The 18732-nt window shown below is 42.5% G+C and overlaps 1 protein-coding gene across 1 annotated transcript; it reads right to left on the bottom strand.

The window, feature by feature from the left end:
- Positions 1-12487: 12487 nt before the first annotated feature.
- On the bottom strand, positions 12488-15669 carry LOC143530049 (heat shock cognate 70 kDa protein 2-like). The gene is made up of 2 exons (XM_077025684.1): positions 15355-15669; positions 12488-14381 (listed from the first exon to the last, which is right to left on the bottom strand). Exons 1-2 carry the CDS (start codon positions 15566-15568, stop codon positions 12652-12654), a joined length of 1944 nt encoding a protein of 647 aa, XP_076881799.1. The 5' UTR covers positions 15569-15669; the 3' UTR covers positions 12488-12651.
- Positions 15670-18732: the final 3063 nt, after the last annotated feature.

The raw sequence follows: 18732 nt of genomic DNA, 5'->3' as shown, positions 1-18732 counted from the left end.
TGGTCACAAGGAGGAACCCCCCCCCCCCTTCTCAGTGACAAGCTCACGGTGTCTGTTTTGCAGGTTATCAGAAGAACCATCTTCTCTGGGTCTAACCCCTAGTGGGAAACATCTATCTAACCCCCAGGTTACTCGTAATCTGCCCTGGGTCCGGTTAGTGTTTCTTCATTGGCGCCATCCGTGCATAAAGCTAGAACTTCATTTTTCTCCAGTTTTTTCAAACTTCTGGAAAGATGGTTAAAGAAACTCCGGTAACCACAACCCCAGCTACTGAGGGGAATACCGGCTACACAGTTTTTACAAACACTACCCCGGTTACCCAAGCCGGGGCAAGTGAAGTAAATTTTACGAACACTACCCCAGTTACCCAAGCTGGGGCAAGTGCAGTAAATAATCGCTCACTGAGATTCACCGATACCCAGTTAGAGAAACGAACAAGACTCCCCCGCCAAACACTCGATGAAGTTAAGGCATGGGCGGAGGCACGTCAGAAGGAATTCCAAGCTGAGTTGGACGAACGCTTGCGTTCCGTCCAACAGGCTGACGAATTCGAAGAATACTTGGACGATGACTCGGAGGAATCCGACTCCGACGCGAACCCTCGCCATAGGGCAAAAGGGAAGCGTAAGGAAACGGACTCCCAACCGAGAAGGCATTTTGGACAAGCCTTCAAACCAAAAAATACAGGTGGAAGTCCACGTGACTTCTCCAAAACATTCAGACCAAACGTTGCAAATGCGGGAACGTCCAAATTTGCAAAGGACATTGCGGAAGCAATCGCCCCAAAAAGTGCCAAACAAATGTCCAGCATAGGCACATATGATGGTATATCTGACCCAGATGATCATTTGAACAGATTCATAGCGGGGGCAACCGTCAGTAGTTGGACGGAACCTACGTGGTGTTACATGTTCCAAATGACGCTTGTTGGGGCTGCTAGAGCGTGGTTCGATCGTCTACCGGTCAACCACATCTACGACTGGGCAGACTTCCAACAGAAGTTTAGCCAACACTTTAGCCAGCAAAGAAAGTATACCGAGGAGCAATGGACAATCCTCAAATGCATTCGAGAGGAAGATGAATCTTTGCTAGACTTCATCACTCGCTTCAACTCGAAGAAGCTAAGTCTGGGTAACATTAGCGAAGATCTCGTTCGCGCTGCTTTTATTCAGGGCGCGAACGACCCAGAGCTCATCCGCACCTTAACGGGTAAAGATGGCATGCCATCCACATGGGATGCCATCATGACAGCAGCTAAACGCTTTGCAGAAACGGAGAAGCAACTGGGTAGAGATCTCCCACAGAGCACAAACCTCTACACCCAGAAAACAAGGGAAGACAACGTCCTTACCGCCCGATTGAACAAAAAGCGAAAGCTAGGCATTTGGCAGTCAAGGGTAAACTTTGACACCTCATCCGGCTTGCAACATCGGTTAGGCGGAAGGGATAACGTACGATCGAACCAGAACTCCAGATGGACGCCGCTCACCAAAAGCGTCACCGAGATATTCGCCACCGAGGAGCTCCCATGGCCAAAGCCTCAAATAATCCGACATCGTCACAATGCTGATCGGAGTAAATACTGTGACTTTCACAGGACAAAAGGCCACAACACCGAAGAATGCATAGACGTAAAGGACATGGTCGAAGCATTTGTCAGAGATGGGACGCTCGCGCACCTCGTGGCGCAATGAACGCTGAGCAGGCTGATGCGTGTAGAACCCCAGCTGGGGAAAACACGAATAAAAATTCCAGCTTCAATGTAGAGACTACATGCTGCGTAAAGAACGAGATCCCGAACAAGGTGCGTATCGGCTCGATGGCACTCCCATCCCAACAACATGGAAGGGAGCTCAATTACACAGTTTGCATGTAAATCAATTCCAAATTTGTAAAGAAAAGGCCAAGAGCCACTTCTAATGGAAATGATTCTCCTTAGAACATCGACGCTGATGATTTTACATTTATACTTTTATGAACTTCCAACACGAATATGCCGGTTTTCACCGCATAATTACGTGAAAAGTCGTTGCATGGGGAAGGCGGCAAAACCCGCATAAACCCAAAAAACGGCAAACCTTCATGCAGGTCAGTTGAAGGGGAAAAGTTCAGTCATCCCACTAAATGAAAGTGCCGGTCTATCCGCATGAATCATGATAGAGGAAACTGAACACTAACCTATTAACAACCGCGCGTCGAACGGTTAATTTATTCAACACGGATATGCCGGTTTTCACCGCATAATTACGTGAAAAGTCGTTGCATGGGGAAGGCGGCAAAACCCGCATAAACCCAAAAAACGGCAAACCTTCACGCAGGTCAGTCGAAGGGGAAAAGTTCAGTCATCCCATTAAATGAAAGTGCCGGTCTATCCGCATGAATCATGAGAGGAAACTGAACACTAACCTATTGACAACCGCGCGTCGAACGGTTAATTTATTCAAGAAAATTTCTAACAAAAGGATGAGGAAAACCTACACGCAGGTCAGATATAGGTAAAGTTTAGCCATCCTACTAAGTGCAAGTGACGGTCCTACCCGCACAATCACGAAAGAGGAAGCAAAACTTCAACCTATTATCTACCACGTTCAAAGGTTAACTTATCCTAAACACTTAGAAATTTCAAAAAAGATGAGGAAAACCTACACGCAGGTCAGATGGTAAAGTTTAGCCATCCTACTAAGTGCAAGTGACGGTCCTACCCGCACAATCACGAAAGAGGAAGCAAAACTTCAACCTATTATCTACCACGTTCAAAGGTTAACTTATTCTAAACACTTGGAAAATTGCTAATTTAACTAAAGTATGCAAGTCATATAACGTTTATAAAGCAAGGAATCCAGAGAAAATAGCGGTCTTACCCGCACAAAGATTTATATTTCACAATGATTCATTACAAGAATGGCCGGGTAACTACCCGCCTACAAGAAAATAAATCTATACAAGCTAAATCTATCCTAGCAGTGGGAAGGGATCTTCAGGATCAGGCTTCAGGGCCACTTCCACTTGGACCAGCACCATCAGTAGAGCGTGGCAGTTCAAGGAAAGCTTTAAGGATAGCTAGCCCATCATCAGCAGCAGCAACTTCGTTTACCTTCTCCACCACCGGATGTGGGAAGGCGGCATACTGATTCACTGCTTGGTCGTATACAGCTTCAGTATCAACATTATACAAAGGGAAGTTGGAAGGCGGGATGCCTTTCTCAACGAACCCTAGACCAAGCAGGAAGCCGACCCTTTCCCCATCCTCGTGAGAAGCGTTGAGGGCTGCGCTTATAGCATCGTCATACGACGTCTCAGCAAAGACTCGATGCACAACCTACAAAAGAAAATATACAAGTGTCAAAACCTTTTCTATTTACAAAGAAAAGCGTGAAGACATGAAGCCAAACATACCTGAGACAACGCTTCTCGAAGAAGCCATTCCTTGGCAACCAGAGCTTCTTGGAGGGCAGCTTGAGCTTCGTTACGGGCGCGTTCGGCTTCACTCTTGTTGAGGTTGGCAAGCAACACATCTTTAGCCGCAGCCTCTTCGACGCCCTTTAGCTTACGCTCGGTATAGTCAAGCACCCCCCTCTGGTCCAGGATTTCTTGAAGCTTCTTAGCGTCCTCCATCGCCAAGGCATCATGAGCCTGCTGGAGAGCCTCTAATTTGGCTTTAAGCTCTTCATTCTCCAGGCGTAGAGGCTCAGCAACAGCTTCAGCCTTGGTGGCCCTTTCAGTTGCGTTCCTAGCAGTCTCCTTAGCCAGCCGAAGCTGTTCATTAACAGCTTGGGCAGCCTTGGAGCGAGCCTCGAGACGGGCCTGAACCTCAACTTCAAGGGCCTTGAACGCCTTCTCCTTCTCCGCCGCCGCGGCGGAAAGCCTCCTATTCTCCTCCCGGACAGCCCGCGCCTGAGCTACTTCCTGAAGGCGAGCTGCTTTTAACTTGTCGTTTTCACGACAAAGCAGCTCCACGCGCGGCTGCATCCGGGCCAGGAGAACCCGAAGCTCATTGCTTAGCCTACCCTCCTGGTAGCTAGCCATGGCTTCCCCCAACGCACCACTAGGAGCAGCGTGACGAGCCCACTCCACGCACTCCACAGGGGTGCGAAGGGTTGTTCCTCGGCGAATGTTCCATCGTGGAACATACACTTCATTGGAATCCGACACTGCAAAAAACAAAAAGCAGTTAGGAAAAGATGATAAAAAAATATATAAAATAGGCCAAAAGAACCCTACGCACCTGTAGGGTCAATAACAGGCCGATAGCCGCCGAACCCATCACCTGAACCCAAGGGAAATCCATCCAAGAGGTCAGGCAGATTGGAAGGTGGCAGAGGTTGGCGATACGCCCCATGCATACCTGAAGGATCGGCCGTCGTTGCCGATGACGGAGGAGGCATGGTAAAGGCTGTCGCGGCCGCCGCGGTCGCGGCTGCGGAATCCGCAGCAAGAGTAACCGCCGGCTCGGTGAAAGATGCTGTAAAAATAGCACTCACAGCCGGCGGTGACGTCATCACAGCTGGAACAGTCGGCTCAAAGGAGTGAGCAACTGAACCAGCGGAAGCAGGCGCAGGCGCCTGGGTCGTCGCCTCAGGTAGGCTGACCAAGCCTACCGTCATTGGCGGAGAGGTACTCCTCTGCGCTCCACCCTGGAATGCGTCAACATCCACGCCTGCGTAAAGAAGATAAGTGTTAATGATATTAAGCTATGAAGTTAAAGATAAAGGAAGTTTGTACTTACGGGTTTTCTTGAGCCTAAAGGTACGGAGAGGCGGGGACGAACCCGATGGAGCCGGCCTCTTTGCGCCGCTCACCGTCGTCTTCTTGGGCTCTCCGGAGGTGACAGTCGCAGCCTCCGGAGCGGTGGTCTTATCACCACCGGGATTCCCCGCCACCTCTTCGCTCTCGGTCTCCGAATCAGACCGAGGCACCGGATCGGCAGTGGAGGCCCCTTCTCCTTCCCCTTCCCGCCGGCAGCCTTCTTCTTCCGCACCAACGGAGGACCATCTGCGGATTCCTCATCAGAACATACGATTAGAGGAATTCCAGCAGAGGTTTCAACATTGAGGGGTCGAGGGTTGAATAGCGCCTTACCTGGCCGCCTGGCGCTAAGGATCTCGTGGCCTAGCGGGTAGACCTCCACGAACCGATCCGCCGTTTGTTCTAGGATGGGCAACTCGTTCTCGTCTAGAGCGCGAGTACCCATCCGAGCGGGACCGTCAGCCTCCCGCGGGTTCAGGAGCGACTGCAAGTCGTTCCCCTCTGAAATAAGCAGGAAAGAAGTTAGAAGAAATTCAAAATCAACAATAAGAAACAAAGCATACCGTAAGGAACAGAGTTCGAACCGTATTCAAGGACGATTGGGATCTTTTGCGCATCCGCCTCCTTCCACACCCGGCTCATCCCGAGCATCACCATCCCGGACTCCGCAAACCTGTAAACCGGAGATTGGACACGGGATATCTTCGAAAACCATTCCGCCTCCTGGTAGTTGGAGGCGTGAAGGCTGGGAAGTGCTTGCCCATTCTTGAATTTCATGGCAAGGGGGATGGCACGGGCGGAGATGAAGAAGAACTCCCGCTTCCACGCGCGAAGACTGCGCTCGGTTGCGCAAATCTTCAAACCCTTAATCCGGGTTATCAACGTATACCACCCCTGGATGCACCTCCAAGTGTAGAAGGTCATCAGGCGGTCAACATAGGGCTCAATGCCCAGAATCCGGCACACCCACTCGAAGTGGCGAACCTTGGCAATCGCCATCGGATGCACCTCGGTCAGGTGCACACCGTGCCTCTCAAGGACACGGTAAACAAACTTTGTCAATGGGAACCTAAGATTCCCATAAACAAAGGATGCAGCATATACCCCGATCTTGCCTCTAGGGGCATCGTACACCGTCTGATGGGGTTCAGGAAACTCAGGCTCGAGAGACTCGAGCATGAACTTCCTGACGACGTACTGATACAGATCGACAGGCAAAGCACACTGGCACTCGCCAGCAGTACTCTTGTCATCGGCTGTAGACTCTAGATCACGAGACGACATCTTGCAAAAGAAAGAACGATTTCAAGAGAATGCTCGACTGAAAGATGAGTATTCGCCGGAAATCGTTCTGAAGATTAAGAGAAGAGTGAAAGTGTGGATTACAAAGAACCCTCTCCCCCTTTATATACTAATCGCAATTAATTAGATGCATTTAATGCGGAAGAGAGAGAAATCGAAGGTGCAATGAAACTATGACACGTGGCAAAAAGCAAGCTGGCAACAGCTGTTGACAGGACGCGTACCATTAATTTCGCGGCCACGGGCCCGAAAAATCGCGCCCACGCGCCTGAAAAAGCGTCTGGAATGACCATATACTGTCACGTCACCATAACTTCCTGCACGTCCTGACACAGTCAGAAGAAACCGTCGCACGACGTTTCAGAGGTTTGGACTGTTCTTATCTTTCCACCAACTCTTCGAATTTCAAAATTCAAAATTCAAAAAGATTCAAAGTAAGCGGGAAAATACCCCTTACCTTGGCAAACAAGTAACCGTAAGACGGATGTGGGTACAGTGTTAAGGCAAAACCCTTCACATACCTAGCACCCGCAGGGAATTGAAGCCAAGAAAACCTTGGCAAACAAGTAACCGTAAGACGGATGCGGGTACAGTGTTAAGGCAAAACCCTTCACATACCTAGCACCCGCAGGGAATTGAAGCCAAGTATACCTCGGCAACCAAGTAACTATAAGACGGGTGCGGGTACAGTGTTAAGGCAAAACCCTTCACATACCTAGCACCCGCAGGGAATTGACGCCAGGAATACCTTGGAAGTAAAGTAACCGTAAGACGAGCGCGGGTACAGTGTTGAGGCAAAACCCTTCACATACCTAGCGCTCCGCTGGGAATTGAAACCAAGAAGGATCTTCTGGGCAATGCTTGCGGAAACGGAAATAACATCCCCGCATAGCGGGAACGTCGAGAACTACGTTGTTTGAAGCTCCAGGATGGAATTGGTGGTTTTAACATAATTGATCACTATGTTCAAAACTACCAAAACCTCATGGAGAATCCACACAAGTGGGACTCAACGCTCCTGACTTGTGAGGAGGTTACAGACCTACCCGCATCATACCCAAAGATCAAGCAGGAAACTCGGGAATTTCTGCAAGTGACAAGGACTTCCGCGGGAAGAATCCCCATGGAAAACCTTAAAAAACCCTTTTCAAAACCCTTTGCTTAAGTCCAAAAGTTCCCCTCACTTTATTAAACACTCATGAGAAGAACATTGGACTGGGGGGACTTGAAGAGGTAGGTCCCAGCAGAGCCCAGTTGGACCCGCAAGACTCACCTTGAAGAGGGACGTCTGCGCAGAAACCAACTGGATCCGCAGGACCAACCATGCTCAGAGACGTGACGTCCTTACGCGCAGTACGCAAGCTATTCCCGCAGGAAATGCCTCCCAATGGTGAAGGACTCTGCCTGTTCCCGCAGCTGCGGATACAAGCCATCAGGGAAGGCCACCCGCGCAGCAAGGCTACACGCACAAGGCACTTAGCTCTCAATCACAGTGTCACCTGAAGGAATGAGCAAAGCCGGGAACAATCCCGCACAAGGGCGGGAGGGGGAATACTCCCGCCCAAATAAGCCAGTCCGTACGGGAAGATCTTCTGTACTGTACCTGACGAGGTATGGGCAAAAGATCTGACCAGAGATACGACAGCTCATTGACAACAGTATGGCGAGCAGCATGCTCCTGTACTGTATGTCACTATTAGCCGCTGCCTACTCACCAACTCCTGTCATACCACGTGCATAGCCGGCAGTTGGTGGAAAAGGAATAGTACACAGCAGGCCTGGTCACTATCAGCCGCTGCCTACCCACCAACTACCAGCAGGGCACGTGCGTAGGCCACTGTTGGTGGAACAGGAATACTATTCAAGCCGGCCACACCTCCTTGGAAACCTACCTTCGGCTATAAATACCACAAATGGTATGACCATCTCATCTTATCATATCTTACCATATTATCATCATATTATACCTGATATCTGCTCTAGCAATCTCTTAATATACATTTATATTTAAAGAGCAATCTAGTCTGATTCTCACGCCGGAGGGTGGTCACAAGGAGGAACCCCCCCTTCTCAGTGACAAGCTCACGGTGTCTGTTTTGCAGGTTATCAGAAGAACCATCTTCTCTGGGTCTAACCCCTAGTGGGAAACATCTATCTAACCCCCAGGTTTCTCGTAATCTGCCCGGGGTCCGGTTAGTGTTTCTTCACTCCGTTAAATCTTCATGCGTTTTCTGACGCGGATTGGGCAAGTGATAAATCCACTTATTGAAGTACTACAGGGTACATTGTTTATCTTGGTTCCAACCCGGTTGCTTGGAGCTCTAAACGTCAACCAACCTTAGCTCGATCCTCCACCGAAGCTGAATTCCGGGCCGTCGCTTCTGCCACTACTGAAGTACAGTGGCTAATGTCTCTCTTAAAAGAACTTGGTTACAAATCTGATGTCACACCCACCATCTTTTGCGATAATTTAAGCGCTACACATTACTCGGCAAACCCGGTATTTCACTCGCGCATGAAACACCTTGCTCTTGATTTCTACTTTGTTCGAGAAATGGTTCAACGATGCATTATCCGAGTCACACACATTTCCGGTGACGATCAACTGGCTGACGCTCTAACCAAGCCATTGCCAAAACCAAGCTTACTTAATCTCTTGTCCAAGATCGGCCTAATCTCTCGATCGTCCATCTTGCAGCGGCATATTAGTGATCAACCCGACTTCCCGCCCAAGCAACGCAAAGTTTAATTCTCTGTATTATATTTAGATAAATTGTATTGTTATTACTTTCCCTTTTCCTGTGATTATTTCCTGTATTATAGCTCTTACGCTTTGTATTTATTCACCAATATTATAATGTAAATATCAGTTTGGTTGATAATCTCATAATTAGTTTGTTTATGTTAGAACGGTTTTTGTTTATGAAAATGTCACTTAATTTGTGATTGATTCATGTTTTGTTCTTTCAAATTCTAATTGACTACCATCATAATTTACTTATGTCCGCATGGTAGGTATTAACTTCTTCCAATTTATAAATAAATTGTTTACTAATTTCCTTTTTGCTACACAGCTAAGTATCTATACAGCCTCCATTTCTTTTTTAAATTACTAAAATTATTTTCTAGAAGTTGAAAACTGAATGGGTGGATAACAGTTAAAAGACAACAAATAGTATTATATTAAATTTTTAAATATAATAGTCAAGAAATGCTTATATTTTAATATCTATAAAAATTACAAGTAACAAGAAAATGGGCATGGACTAATTCATAGGTTATTATTGTTTATTTATTTCGATGGGTGCAGGTAACTTACCCTTAAAGTTTGAACCTTCAATAGAAGTGGAAGTAACTTGTATGAATAAATAAAGGGATAGTAGGCAGAAAGCATTTCGACCATCCCCGTTCACAAATCAATCCAAACCAATCTATTATTATAAAACTAATTTCTCTCTCTTCCACCTACCTAATTCAACCAAACCAAACTTTCCACACTCATTAGCAAACCAAATTTATTACTTTTTATTAAATAAATATAATTTATAATTATTTTTATTAATAATTGTTGTTTTTTATTAAACGTGTTTAGAAATATAAAAATAATTACTTTCTTTAAAATAAACAATATATATATATAATATAAAAAAATTTAAAAAAATATTTATATTCACCAAACACACTTAATAAAGTAGATAACAAAATTACAATCGTAACATTAAATATAAAGTGTCGGATAATATATATCAGTAATTTTAGTGTTATAATTATACCAGTGTGTTCACAAAAAAAAACCAGTGTGTTTTTTTTTGCAATCTAATGTTTTTTAATAAAATTTATATCAGTGTGTTCACAAAAAAAAAACCAAACAAGACTGTATTTTTAGATTTTTTTTAAAAAAATTTATTAATTAAAAGTTATTAAAGAAAAACAATTTTAGTGTTATAATTAATTAGTATGAAAAAGAAAAGAAAAAATAAATTAAAATGGAAACCAATGATCTATTGACATGTGGCTATGCAAGTGGTGGGCAAACTAGTACACCACGAGTACTCCGAGTACTCCCTCAAAGGGGGTCGGCCGGCTAGAAGCGCCTAGCGACTTTTACAACATTGGTTCAAACCATCTCAACTTAGCTATAATTATAAACTTAAGTTGTAAATCTGAAGAAACACTAAGTGACCCGGGGCAGATTATGGATAATCTGGGGGTTAAGTAATGTTTCCCACGAGGATGAGGTCCAGCAGAGAAGGTTGTTCTTCAGGGGACCTGCAAAACAGACACCGTAAGCTCGTCACTGAGAAGGGGGGGTTCCTCCTTGTGACCACCCTCCGGCGTGAGAATCAGACTAGATTGCTCTGAATATAAGTGTATATTAAGAGATTGCTAGATAAGAGTGAGATATCAGATGATGTCCTTACCATTCCAAGGTGTTGGAGTATTTATAGCCGAAGGTAGGTTTCCTAGAAGGTACAGCCGGCTGAATAGTACTCCTGTTCCACCAACAGTGGACTACGCACAGGCCATGCTGGTTGGTGGATAGGCTACGGCCGACAGTAACAAGGTCGGCTGTACACTGTTCCTTTACTGCCGGCTACGCACTGTTCCACCAACTGTAGGCTGCGCACGTCCTTTCGTAAGGGTTGGTGAGTAGTCAGCGGCTAATAGTGACAAACAGTGCTAGAGGGTGCTCCTCCTCGTACTGTTGTCGGTGAGCTGTCACCCTGTGATTGGTTCATGGGTTGTTCTGGTCAAATCGTCTGTTCTGCCCATACCTTAGTAGGTATAGTACAAAAGATCTTCCAGAAGCATACGGACTGGCTCATTTAGGCGGGAGTATTCCCGCCTTGCTCATTCCTTCATGTGACTACTGAAGTAGCTAGTGCCTTGTGCGTGTAGCCTTGCTGTTAGTGCGGGTAGCCTTCCCTGATGGCTTGTATCCGCAACTGCGGGAACAGGCGGGGTACTTCACCATTGGGAGGCTTTCCCTGCGGGTACAGCTGGCGTACTGCGCGTAAGGTTTTCTCTGAGCATGGTGGGTCCTGCGGGAGCAGTTGGTCGTTGCTCAGACGTCCCTGTTCAAGGTGAGTCTTGCGGGTCCAACTGGGCTCTGCTGGGACCTACCTCTTCAAAATCGGAGCATGTATGTTTATAATATTACATTTATTATGAATTTGAAGTTAAATATGTTGAACTATTTACCATGGAATGAATCAAACCACTGACATACAATTACATAACCTTCATAGACATACCAAGCATCTAATAAACTATGAACAACTCTTTCGCATAACACATAAAAAAAATAAGTAGGTAATCTGTAACTATTATTATTATTTTTGTAACACTTTGAAAAGTAAAACCTAATCGTAAAATAATAAGAAAAAGTTTGTTTGCTTACCGACCAAATTTAAAAAAAAATAACCGCCGGTATGATGTTCTAGCAAACCGGTCAAAAAAACGGGACTCAAAATACCAGCATATTGTGCAAAATTCGGTCGGTTTGAACCGGTTTTTAAAGCACTGAACATAACGTAAGTTCACATGCGTAGAAGAAAAAAAAACAGAGAATGAGAGAACTCCGAAAGGGGAATCTCCCTTTTGTCTGTTTTCTCTATCTAGGGTTCATCATGTGTTACAGATGTGAAAGTTTAATGCATCAAATAAATTTGCATTTTATTGGCTCACCAATTTTTTAACTTAATTTTTTAGATGCAAACAGGCTTTTTTTGAGAAAATTACCTAAATAGCCTTTTTGATGAGAGAGAAAATGCTATTTAGCACGTGAGATTTCAAATTCCAAAACTAGCCCACCAAATTCAACGTTCTCGTGAGTTTTTGAGATTCCACGTGAGTTTTCGTGGACGAATAAAAATATGCCATGTGTTTTCCATACTCACCTACCACTCTATTTTTCATCTCAAATTCGTCTAAAACGTGATTTTTGTCATCAAATTTAACATAAAGAAAACCAACTGTAACGTGATGTTTCAAGCCGTTTTCATCGGCAACGTGAGTTTTCAAAAAAAAATGATTTTTAAGTTTTATTCTCCGAAGATGAACTTCAAATGAATTTCGTCTTTTAAAAAAATCATATTCATATTCATCACCTTAATCATCAAAAACCTTAATCATCAAAAGGCCTTTTCATTTTTAAGTGTTTGGACTTTGGGTAGCTTTTGCAAGGTGTTGGACAACAAGATTGGCAGCTCACATGATAGTTGTCCTTTTAAAAAGGATAAACCATATGTGAAGTCTGTTTCATTCATTGTAACCCAACATTCTTGGAAAGTCTTGTTGTCTATACAAATGGCCCAAATTAAAAACGTCTACGGCCCTTTTATAGCGCAGCCAACATTTAAAAGACTCGAATGACAATCAGTCAATCAGCTATTTTCAGTTGTCCTGCTTAACATATATAAAAACTAAACCCACAAAATAACATAAAGAGAAAATTCATAAAACCCAAAGGGTATAAATCCAAACAAAACTCACCCCATAAAAACAGGGCCAACTACCATAACAATGTATCACGAGCACACTTGCTCAAACAAAATAAACCATAAAAAAACAGATAATGACCGACCAACACCATCACAACACTTAGTCGACCTCCTCGATCTTAGGTCCAGCACCGCCACTTGAATGAGCTGGCTCTTCATCCATGCCAGCACCTGCATCACCAGCTCCACCCTGGTACATCTTAGCAATGATAGGGTTGCACACGTTCTCAAGCTCCTTCATCTTGTCCTCAAACTCATCCGCCTCAGCCAACTGGTTGCTGTCCAACCATGCAATCGCCTCATCAATGGCGTCCTCGATCTTCTTCTTGTCACCCGGGGTCAACTTCTCACCGATCTTCTCATCCTTCACCGTGTTCCTCATGTTGTAGGCGTAGTTTTCCAAAGCGTTCTTGGCCTCAACCTTCTTCTTGTGCTCCTCGTCCTCAGACTTGTACTTCTCAGCCTCTTGAACCATCTTTTCGATTTCCTCCTTTGAGAGTCTACCCTTGTCGTTTGTGATGGTAATCTTGTTCTTCTGTCCGGTGGTCTTGTCTTCAGCTGAGACATTCAAGATACCGTTTGCGTCGATGTCAAAGCAGACAGTAATCTGAGGGACACCACGAGGAGCAGGTGGGATTCCAGAAAGCTCAAATTTACCCAACAAGTTGTTATCACGGGTTCTGGTTCTTTCACCTTCATAAACCTGGATCAACACACCGGGCTGATTGTCGGAGTAGGTGGAGAAAACTTGTTCCTTCTTGGTTGGGATGGTGGTGTTCCTTGGGATAAGAACGGTCATAACACCACCAGCGGTTTCCAAACCAAGTGACAATGGAGTAACATCCAAAAGAAGCAAGTCTTGCACCTTCTCGTTACCCTCCCCACTCAAGATAGCGGCTTGAACAGCAGCACCGTAAGCAACAGCCTCATCAGGGTTGATGCTCTTGCAAAGCTCCTTACCGTTGAAGAAATCTTGAAGCAACTGTTGCACCTTTGGGATACGAGTAGAACCACCGACAAGCACAACATCATGGATTGAGCTTTTGTCCATCTTAGCGTCCCTCAAACACTTCTCAACTGGCTCCATACACTTTCTGAATAGATCCATGTTAAGCTCTTCGAATCTGGCACGGGTGATGGTGGAGTAGAAGTCAACACCCTCGTACAATGAGTCGATTTCAATGGTGGTTTGAGCGGTGGATGAGAGGGTTCTCTTTGCCCTTTCACAAGATGTCCTCAACCTTCTCAAGGCTCTCGGGTTTCCAGTGATATCCTTCTTGTGCTTCCTCTTGAACTCTTGAACAAAGTGGTTAACCATTCTGTTGTCAAAATCTTCACCACCAAGATGAGTGTCACCAGCGGTAGCCTTGACCTCAAAGATACCCTCTTCAATGGTCAACAAAGACACATCAAAAGTACCACCACCAAGATCAAAGATGAGCACATTCTTCTCACCAACGCTTGTGGCCTTTTTGTCAAGACCGTAAGCGATGGCAGCAGCGGTGGGTTCATTGATAATTCGCATAACATTAAGACCAGAAATAACACCAGCATCCTTTGTTGCTTGTCTTTGAGAGTCATTGAAATAAGCAGGGACAGTGACGACTGCGTTCTTAACGGTGGTACCAAGGAAGGCTTCAGCGATTTCCTTCATCTTAATAAGAACCATAGATGAGATTTCCTCAGCAGCGAAAGTTTTCTCTTCGCCCTTGTAGTTGACAGAGATCATCGGCTTCTCAGCGGGTCCAGATAGAACCTTGAATGGCCACAATTTGATGTCGCTTTGGACGGAAGCATCAGAAAATCTCCTTCCAATAAGACGCTTGGCATCTGTAAACATAATCAACATAGTTAGAACAAAATCAAATCTAAGCTAAATATGTCAAAACATACAGGAACAGGCAATACACATGTCAATCACTTATATATTAAGCTTTATACTTAAATAGAAATCATTAAGCACATACACCAAATACTATATACAAGCAACCATGTTCCGAAATAAACAAATATCTTAACAGGAAAATAAAAGCACAAAAACTAATTTCAATAAATAAACCAACTTATGATCAACAGCAAGCTAACTAAATATTACTGAGAGCAAACAAATACAAAACTAAACAGTCAGATCTTAACAAACATTCAACATAAGCATACACAACTTTCATAATACAGACATGACAAAAAGTAAGCTGACTTAAACATCTAACAACATGCAAAACAAACATTTAAATCTTAACATATATTCAATAAATCACAATCACCACTTTCAATTTACATACATAAATTAACAAGTTAACAATTAACTACTACCGATCAACATATACAAAACAAACATTTAAATCTAAGCATATATTCAATAAACACAAACACTACGCTTAGATTTAAATGTTTGTTTTGTATATTACTTTCAATATATCTATTAAGTAAACTAACATCTAGTTACTAACAACTACTTACTTTGAATATATTAATATATGTTCTATATAATAAATAACCATACTGACTTATATTTATAAGCAAAATATCATCTATACAAGTTCAATAAGCTCCTGGATTCAGATCTATAGTTAAGCAACTTATTCTTATTCAGATCTAAAATAACTAAACGCATAAAGTCAATACACAAAGCATAAACTATAAATCAATATAACATCATGTAATTTAACTAAAACAAACTAATACAAGCCAACAGTTATAAGATCGAGCTAAACAAGCATCAAACTAACAGATCTAAACTATTTCTAACAGTAACAACATCAGATCTACAATAAAAACAACATAAAAAGCTTTAAAAACTTACCAAACACGGTGTTGGTGGGGTTCATGGCGACTTGATTCTTGGCGGCATCACCAATCAACCTCTCGGAGTCAGTAAACGCCACGTAAGACGGTGTGGTCCTGTTACCTTGATCATTGGCGATGATCTCAACACGGTCGTGTTGCCATACACCAACGCAAGAGTATGTGGTACCGAGATCGATACCGATAGCTGGACCTTCACCTTTGCCGGCCATTGATGTGTAATAATAATAATAATAATATTATTCTCTCTCGGCGTAAAGTGTGTGAAATTAGGGTTTGAGAGAGAGGTGTGAGGGGTTGTGAAAGAGGTGGGTTTATATGGAGTGTGGGATGAAGGGTATTTGGGTTCTAGAATGTTCTTCAACCGTTCAGATTGGTTTTAATAAGTTAAATGGACGGCTGGATTTGATTTATTGAAGGAGGGTGGGTGTTTTTCTTTGGTCAATCGCGGCTCGGTGTAAACCTAATTTGTGGGAGCGGAACCTTTTTTTCCTTTTTGTTTTTTTTTTATTTAAATTGTTTCTTTTATTGTGGAAGGAAAAAAAAAGGCTAAATTAATATAAATAAAAAAAGAAAAAGAATAAAGAAAAACAATTTTTAATTGTAAGTTTGTAACCTTTTATTTATGTGAAATTAAAAAAAGAGTATTGTATTTTTAATTTTAGAGGTATTGGTTTTTAATATTTCTAACTTTTATTCGTTGGACGATAACACTAATAATTAACAATTTGTCTTCTAACACTCTCAACTTTTAACTTTTTTTCTTCTATCACTCCCGAACTTAACGGGACCTAACTCCGTTAGTTTTTTTTTGCTGGCATGACATGTTTTTCTGATGTGGCAATAATATGTGTCATTTTTCTAAAAAGTTATGGGTCCATGACATCACTACATCATCTTCTTCAAAAAAAACCCTAACAACACCACACAAAAAAAAACACCATGCGCCTCCTCCTCCAACACCCACCCACATCGCATATAACCACCATTGGTAACACCAGCACCGAAGTATCACCATTCATTTCCACCAAATTATGAATCTTAATTTCAACCACCGCACTAGGGGTAATTAAAACTAATCAAACCAAAAGGAAGAATAGATTGTTACCTGATCTCGAAGCCGAGTTGCGGTCACATAAATCAAGCTCATTGCAGTGGTTCATAATTCGGTCCTAAGGTCGCTTGTAGTGGAGATACGATACAGTTCTTAAAATTCGTTAAATAGTGATGGTTTTTCAGTTTCAAACTCGCCGAAAATCGTCTATGTTCATTATTTGACAGTGAAGGAGAAGACAAAGAGACGGTTGGATTACGAGTATGGGATGAGAGTGAGTCGCTATTTCACTCGTGGCTCGATAAGCCACGAGGAATGTAGGGCGTAATGCTCTTTATAACGTAAGATGTGAAAGTAAGAAAGTATGAAAGTATGAATGAAAGAATATAGGTTATTGTGTATTGTATAATGTATGATTAACTAGAACTCACTCAGCATAGCTGACTTTTAGCATGCACGCAGGTGAGTAGGATGAGACAGCTGGCTTGAATGGGGACACATGGCAGAAGAATAAGAGTCTGGCATCTGAAGACTTATGATGTTTTAATTTTAATGCTTTAATGTTGAAAGACAAAGGATGTTTTGAGACAAGTTATGAATTATGTAATGTTTTATGAAAGTTTTATATTCCGCGTAAGGTTTTAATTAACTCCGATATTTAGAACTGTTTATGAGTAAATCCAACACGAAAGTAGGGCTACCGGTAACGGGGCCTTACAGACGGGCGGTAGTTGAAATCAAGGTTGATGACTTAGGGTAATGAATGGTGATGGTGCTATCAATTATGGTTATAGGTAATGGGGTTGGGTGGTTGGGATTAGAGGTTAGGGTTTTTTTGGGGGAGAAAATGACGAGGTAGTATCATGGACCCACAACTTTTAAAAAAATGCCACATATGATTGCCACCTCAGAAAAACATGCCATGTCAACAAAACAATCTAACGAAGTTAGAATCCGTTAAGATCGGGAGTGATAGAAGAAAAAATAAGTTACAAGTTGAGATTGGTGGGAGACAAATTGTTAATTGGAAGTGTTATCGTCTAACGAATAAAAGTTGGGAGTATTAAAAACCAATATCCCTTAAATTTATAGTCCTTTACAAGTAGTGAGAGGAAACAAAAGTTTTTCAATGAAAACTTAGGTTTAAATTTTAAAAACCGGTATTTTACTTGTACCGGACTGGGCTAAAAAATGGTACAGTCGGTTGAACAGGGTTATACTGGGAGGTTCAACCGATTGAATAGTTACCTTATAATTTCCTATATGTAACTTAAATAAAAAAATAACCCAAAACTAAATTAGTCATATTACAAAAAATAATTCAAAAGTTAATACATATTAAAAAAAAAAATGCAAAAGCACTCAATTAAAAAAAATAGTCTTAAAGTTTACACGTTTGAATGTTAATTATTAGATTAAGAGTTTTTTTGAAAAAATATGAGCCGCAAATATCAAATATTTATCGGGCTTAAAACCGGTTTGCCGCTAAAAACCGGTATTTTTGTCAAAAACCTCCGGTACGATGTTCTAGCAAACCGGTCAAAAATAAATGACTCAAAATACCGGCTTACTGTGCGAAATCCGATTAAACCGGCCAGTTTGAACCGATTTTTAAAACATTACGGTTTAATTCTCAGAGACAATAATTTGGGGAGGATATAAGTGGCTTAATAAAGGAAAACCAATCCAGAGGACGTCCGAGTTTTACTATCAATGGGTCTTTGGGCGTGTGGGTTTTCCCCGGAACTAGTGATAATTTGGAGAGACTTAATGGCTCCATACAATTAGGTTGGTCTACCGGCGATGGTCTTTTGTCGTTGGGTCACCGCGTGCAAAGTACCTAGACAATTCTCTATTTGTTGACCGTTTAAAAAATATTAATAATAATTTGTGTATAAATGTTTGCACATGATGATATTGTATAATAAATGGACTTTAAAGATTTGGGTGGTTTCACCTCTTTTGTTAACTTGAAACTCACCAACAAGTAAGATTCAAATTTACTTGTGAATTATGGTTTTGTAGAACTGTAAATTCTTATAGATCTGGGTAAACTGCACGGGTGGGACGGGTTCGGATAACGGATCAAAAAATATTTGGTCAATACGAGTTATGAATAAAACAAGTTCGGATAAAGTTAAATTATTTTAGAATTAATTTATTTTCATCAAAGTTATTTTATATGCGTTATTTGAATAGAAATCATGGTTAAAAACAATATTTGTATGAACCACGCGAAAATATATGTTGTGAGATGTAGGATATATACTAAAGTTAATTCAATATTTGTGTGATACATGTGACATCCCGTATTTTCACGTT

Source organism: Bidens hawaiensis, unplaced genomic scaffold (assembly GCF_021521415.1).
Source record: "Bidens hawaiensis isolate Kalapana, Puna unplaced genomic scaffold, B.hawaiensis_p1.1 tig00008819_1, whole genome shotgun sequence".
In the NCBI taxonomy this organism is placed as follows: domain Eukaryota; kingdom Viridiplantae; phylum Streptophyta; class Magnoliopsida; order Asterales; family Asteraceae; genus Bidens; species Bidens hawaiensis.
Note: the sequence above shows the minus strand (reverse complement) of the source record. Positions and strands in the feature narration are given on the sequence as shown.